This window comes from Ursus arctos, unplaced genomic scaffold, assembly GCF_023065955.2.
Source record: "Ursus arctos isolate Adak ecotype North America unplaced genomic scaffold, UrsArc2.0 scaffold_10, whole genome shotgun sequence".
In the NCBI taxonomy this organism is placed as follows: domain Eukaryota; kingdom Metazoa; phylum Chordata; class Mammalia; order Carnivora; family Ursidae; genus Ursus; species Ursus arctos.
Genome location: NW_026622764.1, coordinates 12,002,300 through 12,019,178, shown reverse-complemented (window position 1 = coordinate 12,019,178; position 16,879 = coordinate 12,002,300). Strand labels below are relative to the sequence as shown.

Sequence of the window (16,879 nt, the reverse complement as noted above, 5' to 3'; positions counted from 1 at the left end):
AGATCAAGGAACTGGGGCACAAGCACAGAAAACAAAATAAATCTTATAAGTTGTCTACCGGGCCAGAGTGCAGGGATGGGAAATTAATCTCACAGAGGAGCATTTGTCAATAGCACTTTCTATCAAGAACTCGGAACATAGGGCTGGACCAAATACTTACGAAACCAAATCACTGAAAAATAAGCGGAGGTATGGTATGAGAAGACAACCAAAGGTACAGAGTCTTGAGGAAACCTGGCACAATTAGGGATCAAGGTCTGTGGGAGTTATGCCCCTCTAGGGAAGATCAAAATTAACACAAGTATTCTGTGCGCTGACCGTGTCTCATGTTGAGATGTACCTGAGACAGCAGGTGAGCTGTGACTACGGACACCTGTGAGGATGGCGACATATGAAGACCCAACTCTTAGTCAACTAAACAGCTTTCTCTCTACTGATGAGGGAGGAAAGGCCTCCTTATGCTTATGGTAAATTTCAAGGAAAAAGATGAACCATTCAAGCACCAAGGAAGCGATGGGGTGGGGTAGGGCAGCAGGTAATGTCAACTCACATATGCACAGAAAGGTTGTCAGGGGTTCCATCATGATCGAAGTCTGTGAGGTCATGAATTGAGCTCACTGCAGTGACCGCCTGTCCAATGGTGTAGACAATGGAGAGCGACACAATTGTCCTGTGTTGAAAGGGGTTAAGAGAATCCAAGTTAATTGCACAAGAACTGTCTACTTCTTCGTCTCCCACAGAAAGGCCTCCTGCTTCAAAATGCAAGAGCCCAGTCATGCATATACTTGTTCCTCAAACTTGAGTCAAGCTGGTGACTCTTGGAAAGGCAGCCTGGTGGAGGATTTGTCGCCCAGCCAGCGAGCACAGAGCAACATTGGCTGGAGCCAGGGGAAGGGAGAAAGGTCTGTTTCACCTTTGAACTACTTGAAAAACTCAGTGTTTTCTTCTACCTAACTACCAAAGTGAGAACATCTATCATTAAACAGTAAGGCTTATCTTGTGCCTGGTAACAATATTGGGCCAGTAGTGGGCCATTGGTTATTCTTGTATTGTACTGAATTCTTTGAGATAGTCCATGAATTTGGCTCAGAATAGCCTCCACTTCCTTGCTCATTAAGTCCTAGGGACTTCTCAATAACTGTCTACTGGGTACAGTCTGGGAGCTGTTCCTACAGAACTGGGTGAGCGGCCCACATCCTCTCTGTCCAGCAAGCTATGTGAGCCTTCAAGCAGCGGGCACGTACATCAGGGAGATTCTTTGTTCTGTAGGCCTTAACTCTGTGCCTCCCACATGATTAATGATGGACAGTATCCTTGCCACTATTTCAAGAGGAGACAAAGATGTTATCACTGTTCAGAGGAGGGAGAAAACTTACCAGTGCTACTGCATTCACACTGCTCAATGCCAGGCACTGTGCTAGACTCTGGGCATATGATCTGAGCCAAAACAGGGCCTAGCAGGCTCTTCTAAGAGCTTGATGTGCCTTGTTCCCACCATCCATCATTCCAAACCACAAAGCTTATCATTCCTTTTGGGCTTATTTCTTCACAAGGAAGCTGTAAACACTCACTTGAACTTTCCCAGCCAGGAGTCAGCGATTAAAGCACCAAGAATGGGCGTCAGGTAGCACAGAGCCACAAACGTGTGGTAGATGGCCGTGGACAGGTTATCGTCCCATCCGATGAACCGTGTGAAGTACAGAATCAGGAGTGCTTTTTGCAGATGGCAAGGGGAGTGGGAGGGGAGACACAGTTAGGAGCTGTGGTAACTCAGGCTCTTCACTCAAGGGGAGGAGGGTGAAAATCGTTACCTCTCATTCCATAGTAGGAAAATCTTTCACAGAACTCATTGACCACGATGAAGAAGATGCTCAAGGGATAACCAAAGCAATCCTGACAAAAGGAAACAGTGTAGGGTTGAAACGTCCTCCTCGCTGGCCCACGTCCACCAATGAATGCTAATGGCATGAAAAGTAGCCGGTGTGTATTTGGTAACTTGTCACTGACTGACTATCCAGACATGGACTTGAGAATTCAAAAATTTTTATTCCCTCACACGCCACACCGAGACAACAATGAAATAAAGCATCTAGTTCTCTCATTCATCCGAGAAGAACTAGATACTAGCATTTCCTTAAGAGAAGACATTTCACTCAGAAACTCAGGACTGTCCCCCTGATTCACACGTATGAGAGACATCTGGTAAGTGACCGAAGCACAGCCGTGAACATTTAGGAGCAGAACAGACTGAAGTTTGCCAAATGAAGCTACGTAGAGAAGAATAATTGTACTCACCCGTGACTTGGACATCCCTGAAAGAAAACCAAAACACCACTGTTAAAGTCAAGTAATTAAAATACTTTTTGCTGAGCCCGCACTCAGACCCTGTGTCTTCTCAGGGCAGACAGATGTGCTGTCCAGACAGTTCCAGCCCTCTCTGGTGAGTGGGGCCTGGCATCAGATTTTCTTTTAATTAGCCCCTCAGGCCATTCTCATGGTGGTCAGAAAGGGAGTCAGAGGCTCCAAGGATGGTGCCCAAACCATTTCCTCCTTAAAATACTTCAAAGGCTGCTCATTGCCCACAGGATGAAATCCAAACATTTTTGCATGCCCTTGACGATCTCACAAGGACAGTGGGGTTTGGTGAGGATTCAGCGAGGGAAATGTGAAATGCTTCAGGGTGCCTAACACAGTGAGGATTCAACCACCTTTCCCCTTACCTGTGACAGCCTTCCTTCCAGCCCGTCCCCCATGCACAGAGGGTTCCCGTGATTCCCAGCTATCAGTTTGCTGAGCATGCTGGGCGCCTTGAATGCCCAAGACCGTAACTCCTGTGTCAGGAATGCCCCGGCCCCTTCCTACACCTGTCGCCAACCTTGCCACAGCATGACCTTCACAAAGCCCCATCTGCCTCCCTGTGCTCCCAGAGTGCAATGACCGATATTTTTCCTCCCCTCTAGGGGTATCCATCTCCCCATTCCCAACACCTTTTCTAGTACCTACCACACATCAGGGCCTTATTGTCAGAACAGGGAATTAGAAGAGCAAGAAGAAAAAGGGTGAGCATCCAAGTGAACCAGTGCAGACCAAGGGCCGTTGACTTGAACTTCTTGATTTAGGTGCACCCTGCATGCCCACTGGCCCAGCCCCTGCTCTGGTCTCGCCTGAATTTTGACGAGAGCCAACCCATACCCTGTCTCAAGGCACAGCTCCCTGTCCCAATGCGCTGCCCTATAGTTACCAATGCCTGTCACATGCTGTGCCCCCCGCCCCCACTGCCTGGCTCTTAGAATCCTTTGTTTTGGGGGACCCTTAAGTGCTCCCTGCCTCTATTACGAATCAGTGGCCCTACAGAACGGTCCTCAAACTTCAGGTTGCCTCAGAATCACCAGAGGGCTTATGAGAGCAAGTGGCTGAACCCCACCCCCACAGCCGCTGACTCTGCGGGTTTGGGGGGGAGGCCCCTTGAGTCTGCATTTCTCACAAGTCCCATGGTGATGTCCCTGCTGGTTTAGGGACCCCCCCGGGAACCACCCGCAGGCTGTGATGTCCAGTCGCCTGACTGATCTCCGTAAGTAGGCTGTATTACTTCCCCGGCCCCAAGCACCCCAGAGACACTCCATGCCCACCGTCCAGAGCAGGAAGCAGATACAGAAGCTGGCCTGTCACCTCATATTCTCATTATGTGCCGGCCCTGAGTCCCAGCCCACATGAAACAAAACTGCAACTCTGCTTGAGGAACTCTGCCCTTGGCCCAGACCCACGTGGTGGTTGAGGCCCCCAGCCACCCTGCTCGTGGGCCAGGGCCTGGCTTCCTGATTCTGGTCACACTGCCGTGGTCATGGGCACTCCTCCAGCTCAGTGTGGCCCCCGGCCTCACACCACAAGCTCTCACTTTTGCTTTCTCAAGAGCAGTGGTGCTATTTCAGTCCTTGTCCTAAGGCAGGAAATAACCTGTCCTGGCCTCCCGGAGCTCCAGTCCCCACTCCTGCCATCTCTAAAGTTCCGGAAGGAGATTCTTCAACACTAATAGCCTGGTCTTCTCCCCAGACTTCCTTGTGGGAAGGGGCTGCTCTGAGAGGCAACAGGTGGAGCCTGTGAGCTTGGGGGCCGACGTGTGATTGAATGTCACTCCTGTTGCTTTCCAGCTGTGACCTCGGGCGAGCCCAGCTTCCCTCCAGACAGACCACCTGTCAGAGGGTGACAACGCCATGCCCCTCACAGGACTGTTGTTAAGAGTTTGATGTGTGAAGCTCCCTGCCCAGGCCTGGCGCAGGGAAGATGCTGCTACCTCAGAGTCCTCGGCACCTCACAACATGTTTTCACAGGGTGGAACTCAAATGCCTGGTGAATGAACAGGTATTCCAAAGGACCAGTCATATCCGTCATTGAGTCCAATGTTCCGATCCTGGCTCTGCCCGTTCAGGCTCTAGCCTCATGCGTCTCATCACCATCTCCCTGTCTTCCCGATCCCCCACACAGTTTGGCCAGTGGGGAGCCCTGGTAGGAGGCCAGAGGGTCAGGGTATTCCTTTCCCTTCCTCCTCCCCAAAACATCACTTCAGACTGCTACACCCTCAAGGCACAATCGCAGCTCCTCTGAAGTAGGCCTTCCTCACACAACTCTCCTTCCCGGTTTTGGTCACAGTTTTGAAACACTTCCTATGGGTGGTCACTGCAGCCACCATTCCGGGCACTTGCATTGACATTTATGACTCCCTGCACACCCCTCCTCAGCCTTTTCTAAATAATGTGTGTGTGTGTGTGTGTGTGTGTGTGTGTGTGTGTGTGAGAATAATAACTCCTATTCTGAGTGTGCCTTCTGTCTCCAAATGGGACCACAAATGGGCAGCCCACAAGCCAGCTTTCGTCACCAGACTGGGGACTGCGACTCTCCAGCGGAATAAAAGCCCCAGTCAGGATCACGTGCTTCTGAAGCACGACCCACAAGCCAGCCTGCTGGCGGTATTTGAAGGCCGCTTCCTCGCGGCGCTGCCCGTCTTCTAGAGGAAACAGCAGGGCCGTACGATGTGTTGCCTGCTTTCGCTTCAGACGGTGCAGTCTTACCACTGCCTCCCAGAGACCAGACAAAGCAAGCTGAGCGCCACCAGCACTGGGTCCAGACAGGCCCTAGCGATGGGCCTCAACAGAGAAGCAGGAGGGAGGGCCAAAGACCCCAACCCAACAGAGACGGCCCAGAGCTCCGATGCAATGGCTCCTTCCACGTGGTTTCTCAGGATTTGGGTTTGCAAGGGAAGATTTCATCTGGCCAGGGTAGCACCTATAATTTTTTTTTAAAGATTTTATTTATTTATTCGACAGAGATAGAGACAGCCAGTGAGAGAGGGAACACAGCAGGGGGAGTGGGAGAGGAAGAAGCAGGCTCATAGCAGAAGAGCCTGATGTGGGGCTCGATCCCAGATCGCCGGGATCACTCCCTGAGCCGAAGGCAGACGCTTAACCGCTGTGCCACCCAGGCGCCCCAGCACCTATAATTTTTTTTTTAAGATTTATTTATTTTAGAGAGAGAGAGAAGGAGAGAGATAGTGGGGGGCAGGGCAGAGGGAGAGAATCCTCAAGCCGACTCCCTGCTGAGCGTGGAGCTCCACACAGGGCTCGATCCCAGGACCCGGAGATCACGACCTGAGCCAAAACCGAGAGTCGGACGTTTAACCACTGAGCCACCCACACACCCCACACCTATCATTCTTTTGAAAAATACTGTTTAGTCTCTATTGTTTGCCAAATAATAATGGTAAAGATTTTGTTTACTTCACACATAAACTGGGTGACAGGAAAGAGAGCTTCGATCTTGTTGTAACAACCATCATACTCAGAACTACGTAATGGAAAACAAAATCCCTAAGCTGACCCCGGCAGAAATCTGAGATTTAGTGCCCAGCCATCACCCAGGAAGCTTGTTATTTTCAGAAAGGTGTGCATTCCAAAGAGCAACTTTGATAATCGCAGGGCAGAGGTCGCTAACCTCTTCTGCTGCAGAATTCAGAGCTATTCGGGGGATGTATGGTGCAGTCAGCATTTCTTATCTCATATCTGTGTCCACAGGATCGCTCTCCAAGAAAGCTCAAGTGCAAAAGTGGTGTGTATGCTGAGCCTTACACGTTCATACCCTGATAGCAAACCTAATCAGCGTATTTGAGCGGTCCGCGTTCTAGCGCCATCCATGCGCCACTTGGGTGTAACTACTGATCGGAGGAAATAAAGCAGCTTGGAATCCGGCGTGCCAGTACTGGGCACAGATTCAACACTGGCTCGCATTGTTATTCTAGGTCTAGCAGTGCTTCTGTCTTTCTTTTGGCTAAAGAATTCAATAAAATAAGTGTACATTATACATTTCTGTGATTTTTGACTTGGAGGGAGAAACCAAGAAAGACACTCTATTAATAATTTCCCACTACTTAATGAACTCTCTTCATTAAGGCATTTCCTACTATCTAACAAAGCACATTCTGTATTTTGAACCATTTAGGGATGGAAATTCTAACTGTCATGGTTTGTGATGGAGAAATTAAGAATTCTCTCAGCATAATGATGGATGTGAAGAGTGCATTTCTAGGACTTGGACTTGGGAAGTTGGAAGGAATAAAGAATCCGCCGCTGTCTGAGCCGCTCTTACTTTTAGGCAGAGAGGAAACTCCTTCCCACCATCACTGAGAGTGAAATGGAGGGAGTGAGCTATGTATTGCATTTAGGAATGGTACTCCTGCATGGCATGGCAGGCAGAACAGTGGCCTCCAAGATGTCCGTGTCCTAACCCCTGGAGTTTGTGGGTGTGTTACCTTCCACGGCCAGGGGACTCTACAGATGGGATTAAGTTAAAGACCGTGAGATGGGGAGTTTATCCTGGATTATCTGGTGGCCCCAGTGTAATCACATGGGTCCTTAAAAGAGTCAAAGGAGAAGATGTGAAGAAGGAAGCAGAGGTTGGAGTGATGGTGATTTCCAGAAGGCCAACATGAGCCAAGCAATGTGGCAGCCTCTAGAAGCTGGAAAAGACAAGGAACTGGATTCTCCCCCACAGCCTCCAGAAGGAACACAGCCCTGCCGACACCTGGATTTTAGCTCAGGGAGACCCATGCAGACTTCTGACCCCCAGAACTGCGAGATAATACATTTGTGTCATTTTAAGCTGCGAAGTTTGTGGTAGCATACGAGAGCGGCGACAGGAAATAAACAACTCGCCTCAAGCTCTGTACAGGTAGGTCTTTACCGCTAAATCACTCACTGTTCGTACAGAACTCAGACTCAAACCTCCAGCAACTTTAATTTACCCGCAAAATGCTCTTTTTTTTGTAACTTTTTCCCTTAGCTACATTTTCTACCTGGGGGTTCAGGAACCCAATCCCATGCCCTTTAAATGGGATCTGGCGGAATTTTTCCTTGCTCTGCTAACTTCTGCAGGTTACTGTCTGTGGTGAGCTGTCTGTAAAGTGACAATGCTGCCTTCTAGGGCCGCTCCAAGGAATGAGGTGGTCTGAAAATGGTTTCATCAACCAGGAGGAAAATGAGTTAAGTTGATCAACCGTGGATTCTTTTAGGTGGAAAGGCATGGGCCGTGGGGAGCAGAAGGTTGAGCCTCCACATGGGGACACCCTTCCTAATCACGTGGCGTTAAAGATTCAAAGCACTTAACCTCTGGCCCCCCCGTTCCTTCATCTAGAGATGCTGACACCATCTTTGCAAGTCAGTTAAGAAGATCAGATCTACAGGAATGAAATGAACTTTGCTCTTCGCTGCATCCCATGAAGACAGCTGGGTAGTGCAGACGGATGTGTGGAACGGGTTGATTTAAGATGAAAATATGGGCAAGAACTTGCAATGAGGGAACCCTGGCGGGGCTGAGAGGGGCCGTCAAAGAAAGAGGTAGTCCCCTCCAGGGTTGCTCACATTGACCAAAAGAACAAGGTCCTTATGATATCGTCCTGGGAAACCAGGCCACAGGGATTAGCAGGCTATGGACAGAGGAAAGCCAATCTTCTTAAATACACGCCGCAGGGGCGAGCACTGCTTTTCAAGTAAGCTGCTTTTTGAATAGGCAGCACTCCAGTGTGCTGCATGCATGCGGCCGTTGGGGTTGGACGGCCGCGTTTAATTCCTCACTGCAGTGGTTCTCAAAGTGTGGCCTCTGGACCAGCAGCAGTCGCAACGGCACCAGGGAACCCATCAGAAATGCACACTCAGGTCCATCCCACACCTACCAAATCAGAAACTCCCCGTGTAAGGCCCGGCCATCTGCATGTGATCAAGCCCACTGGGGGCTGATGCCCTTCAGTCTGGGAGCCCCTCATTGCCCCAGAGTGACGCTGGGGAGCAGTCAAGGAAGGGTGCACCCTAAGTGGCGGCTCCAGGCCAGGCGATCAGCTCCCCTGATGTGATTCTGGCTCCGTTCATGGCTCTCTGGGATGACTGTGACAAGCAGATGCCTTGTCTCAACCTTCCCCGTCTCCCGTGAACCCCAGCGGACCTCAGCTTCCCTGATGGAGACATTCAGGCTGGCTGTCAAACCTGCCTGGCTCTCTGCTACCTGTAAGGTCAGACCTGCCGCTCAGCACAGCATAACAAGCCCTCCAGGATCTGACTGCCATCCTCCTCCAACCCGGCGGTCAAGCTGCACGACTTCCAGTTCTCTGTCCACACCAGGCTCCTCAGGGCATCCCAGCACCATTAGGGCAGTTAGCGCCTCTCCTCTCCCTTGGCCTCCCAGATACTTCTCCTCCTTTTAGATTTCTCTCTTTTTTAAAAAAAAAAGATTTTATTTATTTATTTGAGAAAGAGTGAGAGCACAAGCAGGGGGGAGGGGTAGAGGGAGAAGCAGACTCTCCACTGAGCATGGAGCCCTATGCGGAGCTGGATCCCATGACCTGAGATGAAGGCTTAACTGACTGAGCCACGCAGGCATCCCCTTTTAGATTTCTTTAGTCTTTTTATAACCGGACTGACAGAGCACCACTGTTCTGACTTCTGAACCAATATCACAGAGCCTCACATATCATGGGATTCCCCCCCCCCCCTTTTTCAGTGAGGAAATCAAGTGTGTGTCACTGCAAAAAGAGCCCGACAGGATATGCACCCCGCGTAACTGCGGCTGACCTGAGGCGAGGTGACAGGAGGCATGGGGGGGGGCAGGAAGGGGCTGAGTGCCTTGTGTGGCACACTTGGTTTGATTGCTTTTTTCCAAAAATCGATCAACTTTGATTAAGAAGTGAGAAGCACTCTTCTTTTCTTAAATGGGCTAGTCCCGGACAGTTGTCAGGTTAGCTTTAGGACAACTGTTGTGCCTGTCATCCAGGCCCTTGTTTCTGGAGTGGTCCTTCTTGAGGCTGTTTCTTGCCTGACTTGATTGTTATTTTTCTTACTTGGCTCCTTCACTACATTTCCCGCCCTCAGGGCCGCTGCTGGTCCATCTGGCACTTCTGTGCACATGAGAGGACTGTGATCATTTAAGCCGGATGCTGCCCCGGGGTACATGGCTTGGCTGGTGGACAGAGGCTCGGATCCAACAAGAAAGGGTGTCCCTGGGTGGATGCATTGCTTGGCAATGGAGCACGGGCCACATTCCAGCCCCACGGGCCCTCACGCAGGGTACCGCCCACACATCTATGGCCAGGGCCCTGCCGATACTTCTATTTTTTTTTTTTTAATAGAAATAGCCTCTTTTCCACAAATACTGCCTTCCCCACTAAGGGGCAATCTATTTTTCTTTTGATCCATCAGCAAACAGCTACATCACCAGAACACACTGATGAATGGTCTTCAGAATGCCAGTTTAACCAAGTTACCCCTGCGGAAAGCAAACGAGTTATCGGTCCTTTGAGAACTAGGAACGTCAACTAAACCCTAATTACATGAAGCTACCTTAGCAATACAGGGAACCCAGGGCTAATGGGACCGTATAGGTCTTATTAAGTGACTTTGGCATGGTGCCGCCGCGGGGACGAGCGCAGTCTGGGGGCGCTGGCGACCATGTATCCGTACAGGCCACACAGGCCAGGCACAGGCCCAGCTGGTGAGAAGACAGACACAGAGTATAAAACCGCTTAGCTGCATCCGGCTCCTCAGCAACAGGGGTCTCACAACTGTGTCACCCCTTGCTGTGGGACAGGGACTGCTGGGAGCTGGCTCCCGTGGCCGGTCTGCCTTTGCCCTCTGAGTGAGTGACATCCAGCCTCGTGTCTTGAACCGTCCAGCAGCCAGGCCTCACCCTTGTGTTGTCCTGTGTGGGGCGGACAGCCAGGCCCCCGCCACCTCCTCCCTCCGCCTGGGGACCCCGCCGTCAGGACTGAGGGATGCAGCTCCGGGGCTGTGCCTTAGCTTGCTGGGGCCGCCCCAACAATGCACTACAAATGGAGTAGCCTAAAACAGTGGAGACGGGGCATCCCACAGTCAGGAGGCAGGGAGTCCTAGACCAACGTGCCAGCCGGGTGGGCTTCTTCTGAGGCTGAGAGGAGAATCTGTTTCAGCCTCTCCCCAGCTTTTGGGGATCACTGACCATCTGACACGTTCTCTGGCTTGTGATAGCATTACCCAGACCTCTGTTTCCATCCTCATACGGACTTCTCCCTGCGTTTGTGCCTGCGTCCAAATGTCCCCTTGGTATAAGGATACCAGTCATATTGGATTGGGGGCTCCCCTACTCCAGGATGACCTCATCTGAACTAATTACATCTGTGAAGGCCCTATCTCCACATAAGATCACATTCCGAGGTACCAGAGGTTAGGACTTCAGCCTATGAATTTGGGGCTGAGGGGGATACAATTAAACCCATAACCGTCACAGAGCATTTGTGGTGCCTGACCTGTTGCTGTAGGTTACAGATAGCCTCCTATCTTTTAAAAAGATTTCTACTTGTGACTGTCTAAAATCATAGGCTTCAGAGGCCCACAGTGGCCGCCTCTGATGGTTTACTAACCCGTGACTTTCAGCATCTTGTTTCCAGAACCACAAACGTAAATCACTGAGGGCCTTTCCCATTCTCCTTCAGAAAGAAATGATCTCTCCAGGCCCCAGGAGCCACCTGCCTTTGGAAAGGCTCAGAAATTGTTTACTTCTCAATGCAGGGAAAGTGCAGCCAGGCCAGAGGGTGCCACCGAGTTAATATGTAGTAAGCTGTTAAGTAAAACAGAAAGGGGCCAGGGCCAGGCCTAAGGTTTGCCTCAGGCGTGGGCAGGATCGGTCACTCAGGTGAGAGAATTTCCTGGGTGTCAGGAAGGCAACCTTTGCTCTCCCAATTAGATCCTTTATCTACACGGGGGGGGGGGGGGGGGGGGGGAGGGTAGGGGTTGGGGGTGGGGTGGGGGGTGTTCTTTTCTTCTGAACTTAGAGCGAGGCTTGCTTTAAGCTCTCCCCTGCTGAGAGTCAGCAAGTGGGTCTATTCTCAAGCTAGCAATAAGACAGACCTACCCTGCCCCCAGCAGGCTCTAGGAAGAAGCAAGGGGGGGAAAGCACAGGGAACAGCAGACTGCGCATGCCCAACAGGCAACAGACCCAAGTCCATAGCCAGCCCCGGAATACTGCATGTCGTCATAGGCGAGAACAACGCCAAAGCCACCCAAGTGTCACCAAATCAAAAGGAACCAGCCTTCTGGTCTTTGGGGGGTTTGTTTTGGAGGCCATCAAGTTAGAGATCCTAAGTTCTATTATTTATTTATTTGAGACCCTACATTTTGGACATAAAGATTTTTTTTGGCTCTTAGATGTTAGATCATGACTGGAAAAAAATGCTTATGATCACAGTAGGTGTGGGGTTAGGCTACAAAGTGATCTACAGCACATTTCCACCCCCCCCCCCACAGTTGATATTAAGGCCGTACGTGGCTTCTTCCTATCATGAGAATATCTCTAAGAAATTTCTGGAATGGTAAAATATGTGTATTTTGAAGATTTATTTATTTATTAGAGAGAGAGATGAGTGAGGGGAGAGGCAGAGGGAGGGAGAGAGAGACACAGACTCCCTGCTGAATGCAGAGCCTGAAGTGGGGCTCGATCTCACGACCCTGAGATCATGACCTGAGCTGAAATCAAGAGTCAGACGCTTAACTAACTGAGCCACCCAGGCGCCCCAATAGGTTGCTGTTTAGTACTGACTAGCGCTATACCCCAAAATCCATCCGTCTCGCTGGGGAAGATACTAGTCATTCCACGTAGCACCTCAGCTACATGCAAGCCACAGTGGCGTCCTCTTCACACAGTAAGAATACTTCCTGCCCAAAGTCATATATAAGTGACATACATCTTTCAGAAGAACATTTTCTATTACCACGTGTACTGGGTTGAAGAGTGTCCCCCAAAACTCATGTCCTTCCTAGAATCTCAGACTGTGATCTTTGAAAACGGGATCTTTGCAGATGTAATGAGTTGGGATGAGGTCAAGTTGGAGAAGAGTGGGTCCCTAACCCCACATGCCTGGTGTTCTTAAGAGAAGACAGGCGTGTGAAGACAGAGCTGCACAGAGGGGAAGTGGTGTGAAGACACTTGGGGGGAAATGACCATGTGATGATGAAGGGAGAGACTGGAGTGACCCATCTCTAAGCCAAAGAACACCTAGGACTGCCGGCCACACCAAAGCTAAGAGAAAGGCAAGGAGCAGATTTTCTACAGCCTTCAAGAGTGCATGGCCCTGCAGACACCTTGATTTTGGACTTCCAGCCTCCAGAACTGTGGGACTGCATTTCTGCTGTTTTCAACAATCCACTTTGTGATACTTTTGTTACGGCAGCCACAGGAAACTCATACATCACGTGAGCTGACGTGTTTTGATGAACAGGGGAAAAGGTTTCTTCTTCCAAGAATGTCTCAAATGTACTTTCTGATATGTCCTGCTAGAGCTTACAATAAAATCTTGCCTCTTGAGGCAGGCAATAGAAGTTTCAAATGCTTAGTCTGTGAGCTTTCAATGGGTCTTCCTATGTGAGTACATTTAGTGAATTTTCCAGTCTTAAGTCTGATTCTTGAACCCAATTTTCCTTGGGGTACATGCTTAGTTTCACACATCCCCACACAACAACTGGATGGCTCTACACGCTCTCCAATGACAGGCTCCTTTCAGGAGCCCCAAGGGAGGCCCTGGCTGGTGTCCAGTTTCAGAGGAACTAGGACTTCCTCCTTCTCCAGAAAGCTTGTGGAAGATGCTATCCCTTCCCTTTGTGGCCACTTCCTAGCTGAGACTGTCCTTGAATTCCGCGCTGCCTGTAGATGGTAGCTGCACTTGTTCAGGGGCCCAGTGTGGCCCGTCAGCCCCAGCCCCCTTCACAGCAGCCCCATGGGATGACCCCACCATCCAGGTTCCTCCGTGATACATTCCCAGGCTCTGAAACCAAGAGACAAAGTTACAAAACAGAGGTTCCCGGGGTTCTTTATGTTGCAACCCCAGGATTCTGAGTCATTGGTTCTCATTCATTTGCAGATAATACGGCTCTTATTCTTTCACTATCATCACGGAAGAATGCGGAATGTTCCTCAGAGTGCACCTTTGTTTTTATGTCCTTCATCAGCTCCCCTGGGACACCTTCTCACTTTCTCTCCTGCCAGGGACAGGATCGAGATGCAGTTGTGTCCGAGAGTTGCCGCAGCCCAGAGGGGTGTGAGCGCAGCTGGGTGGTCCCTGCCCCCTGGTCCCACCCTGGCTCCTGCTGTGTGCAGCTCTACCCTGGAGAACAGACGGTTGTCCCTGTCACTCATGAACTAGACGGGTGAGGGATCCCTCACGCGTTCCCTGTTCTTCAGTAACTCAAAGGGCAGCAGGAAAAACATTAATCAAAAAATCCAAATAAATCAAACCTGGAATAATTTCACCCAAGACATTTTGTACAGGTGTGAAGGACTAGGTAAAAATTCAGCATGAGGATGGCGAATCCTCCAGCTTTGACAAGACACCATTAGCTGCCGCTTTCACTGGCCTCATGACACTCTGTTTACCTCGACTATCCCTCAGTGTGGAAAAATGTTGTTTATGTGTTCCTGCCCCCTGAGGATGTGAGTTTTCCAAGACGGATGGTAAAAAATACCTGTGCCAATCAGTGATTTACGTTCACCACCGCTCCCCTCCTCCCACTCCCCACCTCCAGCAGCCATAGCTAGACCACATGGATTGATCACTCCTGCACTTTCCTACCCTACATTCTTGGCCTGCACAAGCTAATTTTCAAATTCTAGCTATGAATTTACTGCAAAGTTGGTCGTCATGTTGCACTAGGTCTTACTGCCATGATCCCATCTGGGGGGCACAGATGCGGGCATGGGTGTGGGTCAAGAAAAACAGAGCCTGTCATTTAGAGTCATTTAGAGCAGTGGTTCTCCATGTGGGGTCTCAGGACCAGCAGCAGGAGGACCTGGGAACTTGTGTAGTTGCCGATCCTTGAGCGCTAACCCCAGACCCACTGAAGCAGAGCCTCGAGGGGTGGGGCCAGGCATCATGTTGGAATCAGCCCTCACTCTGGTGATCCTGATGGACACCAAAGACTGGAGACCACTGACCTACAGTCATGTCAGCCTGAAAGAACCCCAGGTCAGAGTTCTCTCTTCCTGCTGAGGGGCCCACGATTCCCCCAAGGGTCACATGCCCAAGGGCCCCTTGGGGAGCAACTCCAGCTTCTAGCTGGACGCTTACAGTCTATAGCAGGTTGTCAGCCTCCCTGGAACTTCAGCACTGTGCTTTGGTTTACCCACGAACTTCTAGAAAGAAGAATGTGGAAGAACTTTGAAGTGACCAGGTTTGTGGCACCTTCAAAACCAGTCCATCATTTTATGCTCAGGCAGGAAGCCAACTGGAAAAACTCATCAGAAGCCCACAAGGCCAGCGGGAGGCTGAGAGGTGGGGGGACAGGAATATAATCAACCACCCTTCATTAAGTGCATGAATTCCTCAAAACAGCCTGGAGGCTCTGGCAGAGGGAGGCAGTAGCTTCCTTCATAGAACCCAAAGCCTCTCATTTTCAAAGTCAAATATGGGAAGTAATTTGTCAGAGCAGCAACTTTAGCGTGGACTCTGGCTTGGCTCTGGGTAAGGGAGGGAAATGGGGTGAAGGGAGAAAGTGGATATTTGAAATCTTCAGCAAAAGCATCCCTAGCCCCAGAAAAGGCTCACCTGAGAGGTTCTCTGCCATTCGGAAACCTAACTCCACAAGACAGCTCTTGGGAAGGCAGCCTCCTCTCCATCCCGGACTCTGATAAGCACACCCAGACTTTAAAGCCAGAGTAGGCGAACGATGGCTCATGGGCCAAATCCAGCTCACCGCCTGCTTTTCTATGGCTCACGAGCTAAGAATGGTTTCTATGTTTTTCAATGATTGAAGAACAATTTTTGAAAACTATGTTGTGACACATGAAAATTACATTACATTCTAATTTCCGTGCCCATAAATAAAGTTTTATTGGAACACGACTCTGCCCATTGGTTTATGTATTTGGCACAAGGACAGAATTGAATGTTGCCACAGAGACTATGCTACCTCCTAAAGCTGGAAATATTTACTATCTGGCCCTTTATAGGAAAAGCTTGCCAGCCCCTCTTTAAAGCAAAGGGTTTGCAGTTCATGATTCTAACTGGACACCACAGCCAGGTTTAGCTATGCATCCAAATGCCCAGAGCAACTTTTCATCCAGTTTATTCTTGTGGATTCTTGTTGCTGTGTGACTGAGTCTAAAAAATGGTATAATTCCGACTCTCACTGCATCCCTCATTTTGCTACTCTATCCCAACTTCTGCTCCCATTCCCAGGGCCAGTAAAAGAACCTGGTGTGAAAATTAGTTCTAGTTTCACATGGGACAAAAATCAGCTGGAAGCATTCATGTCTCTAAGACCCGTTGCCTGGCTTCCTTTCCCCCTGACGTGCTCACCGAGCATCCCAGGTGCCCCTCTTCAGTTATGAGGGTATCGGAAGCAATCTGGGCACCATCTGAGCGCCAGAGATCCGTTCTCAAGAGAAGTTACTGTTATCTTTTATTTAAAAATCCTTTTAAAAATCATTTGTTCTTTTTACTACCTAAACTTAGAAATTGAAACTAGGACTGGAATAAATATGAAACTCGTGTGTGGATATATTGCTACTCACATGCTATGCCAATCTCAGTTGAAAAAAAAAAAAAGCCACCACTGAAGGACCGATTTGCAAACTGGAAACAATCAGTTCATTTAGGACTACACTTCAGAAGCTGCATTCATTCACCAATAATCAGGCTGTTGACAGCTAGCCCGACTGGAAATATTTTAGGAAAGTCCAAACTTAGCACAGATGCTATTCAGGTAATTGCTACCTGAAAATCGAATAACTACTCAGAGCACCTCCCAGAGAAGTCACACAGAGTGACAAGCAAATGATGTGTGAGGCAAGGATGCAGAACTCCAGCCCAGGAGTTTGTCTGCCGCAAAGCACACACTGCTCACGGCCTCCATCTCCAAGGGAGGCTGTAGCATCTTTCTGGAAAAGGCACAGGTGGCCACAGCTCGAAGTCCCGAGTGTGAACCATGACACCTTGCAGTACAGACAGACATTTGAGCTTGTCACAGGGGGCACACCAGGTTCTACACCCATACACACCCTGATACAACCACAAAGGTTGTTACCGACACTTCTAAAGGCTGAGGAAGTCGAAGCCCAAAGAGTTTAATTTACTGATGCAAAATCATAGAGGCAGCATGTGGTAGATGGGAACAGAACTGCAAGCAGGTCAAAGTCAGACCTGGTTCTCTCAGCCATGGGGCCACATTGTGCCTGCCTTTGCTCATGACTTTGGGGGAACCACTTGACATGCCTTCCCCATCTTTCAGGGAGAAGGTGCCTGGGATGATCTCTGGTGTCTCTGGGCTCTTGTCTCTGCTTCTGCCTTCATTCCTCAGCGGTCTATTCTGAAGCAGGCAGG

General features: G+C 49.8%; 1 protein-coding gene across 2 annotated transcripts in view; it reads right to left on the bottom strand.

The window, feature by feature from the left end:
• SLC15A1 (solute carrier family 15 member 1) overlaps nucleotides 1-16,879 on the bottom strand; it is a 48,952-nt gene that overhangs the window by 30,327 nt on the left and 1,746 nt on the right. For both annotated transcript variants that reach the window (XM_048215693.2, XM_026493509.4), the window contains exons 2-5: nucleotides 2,296-2,312; nucleotides 1,812-1,893; nucleotides 1,572-1,713; nucleotides 551-670 (exon numbers count right to left, since the gene is read on the bottom strand). In XM_048215693.2, the coding sequence (XP_048071650.2) occupies nucleotides 551-670; nucleotides 1,572-1,713; nucleotides 1,812-1,893; nucleotides 2,296-2,312 (361 nt within the window). The remainder of the gene's footprint in view (nucleotides 1-550; nucleotides 671-1,571; nucleotides 1,714-1,811; nucleotides 1,894-2,295; nucleotides 2,313-16,879) is intronic.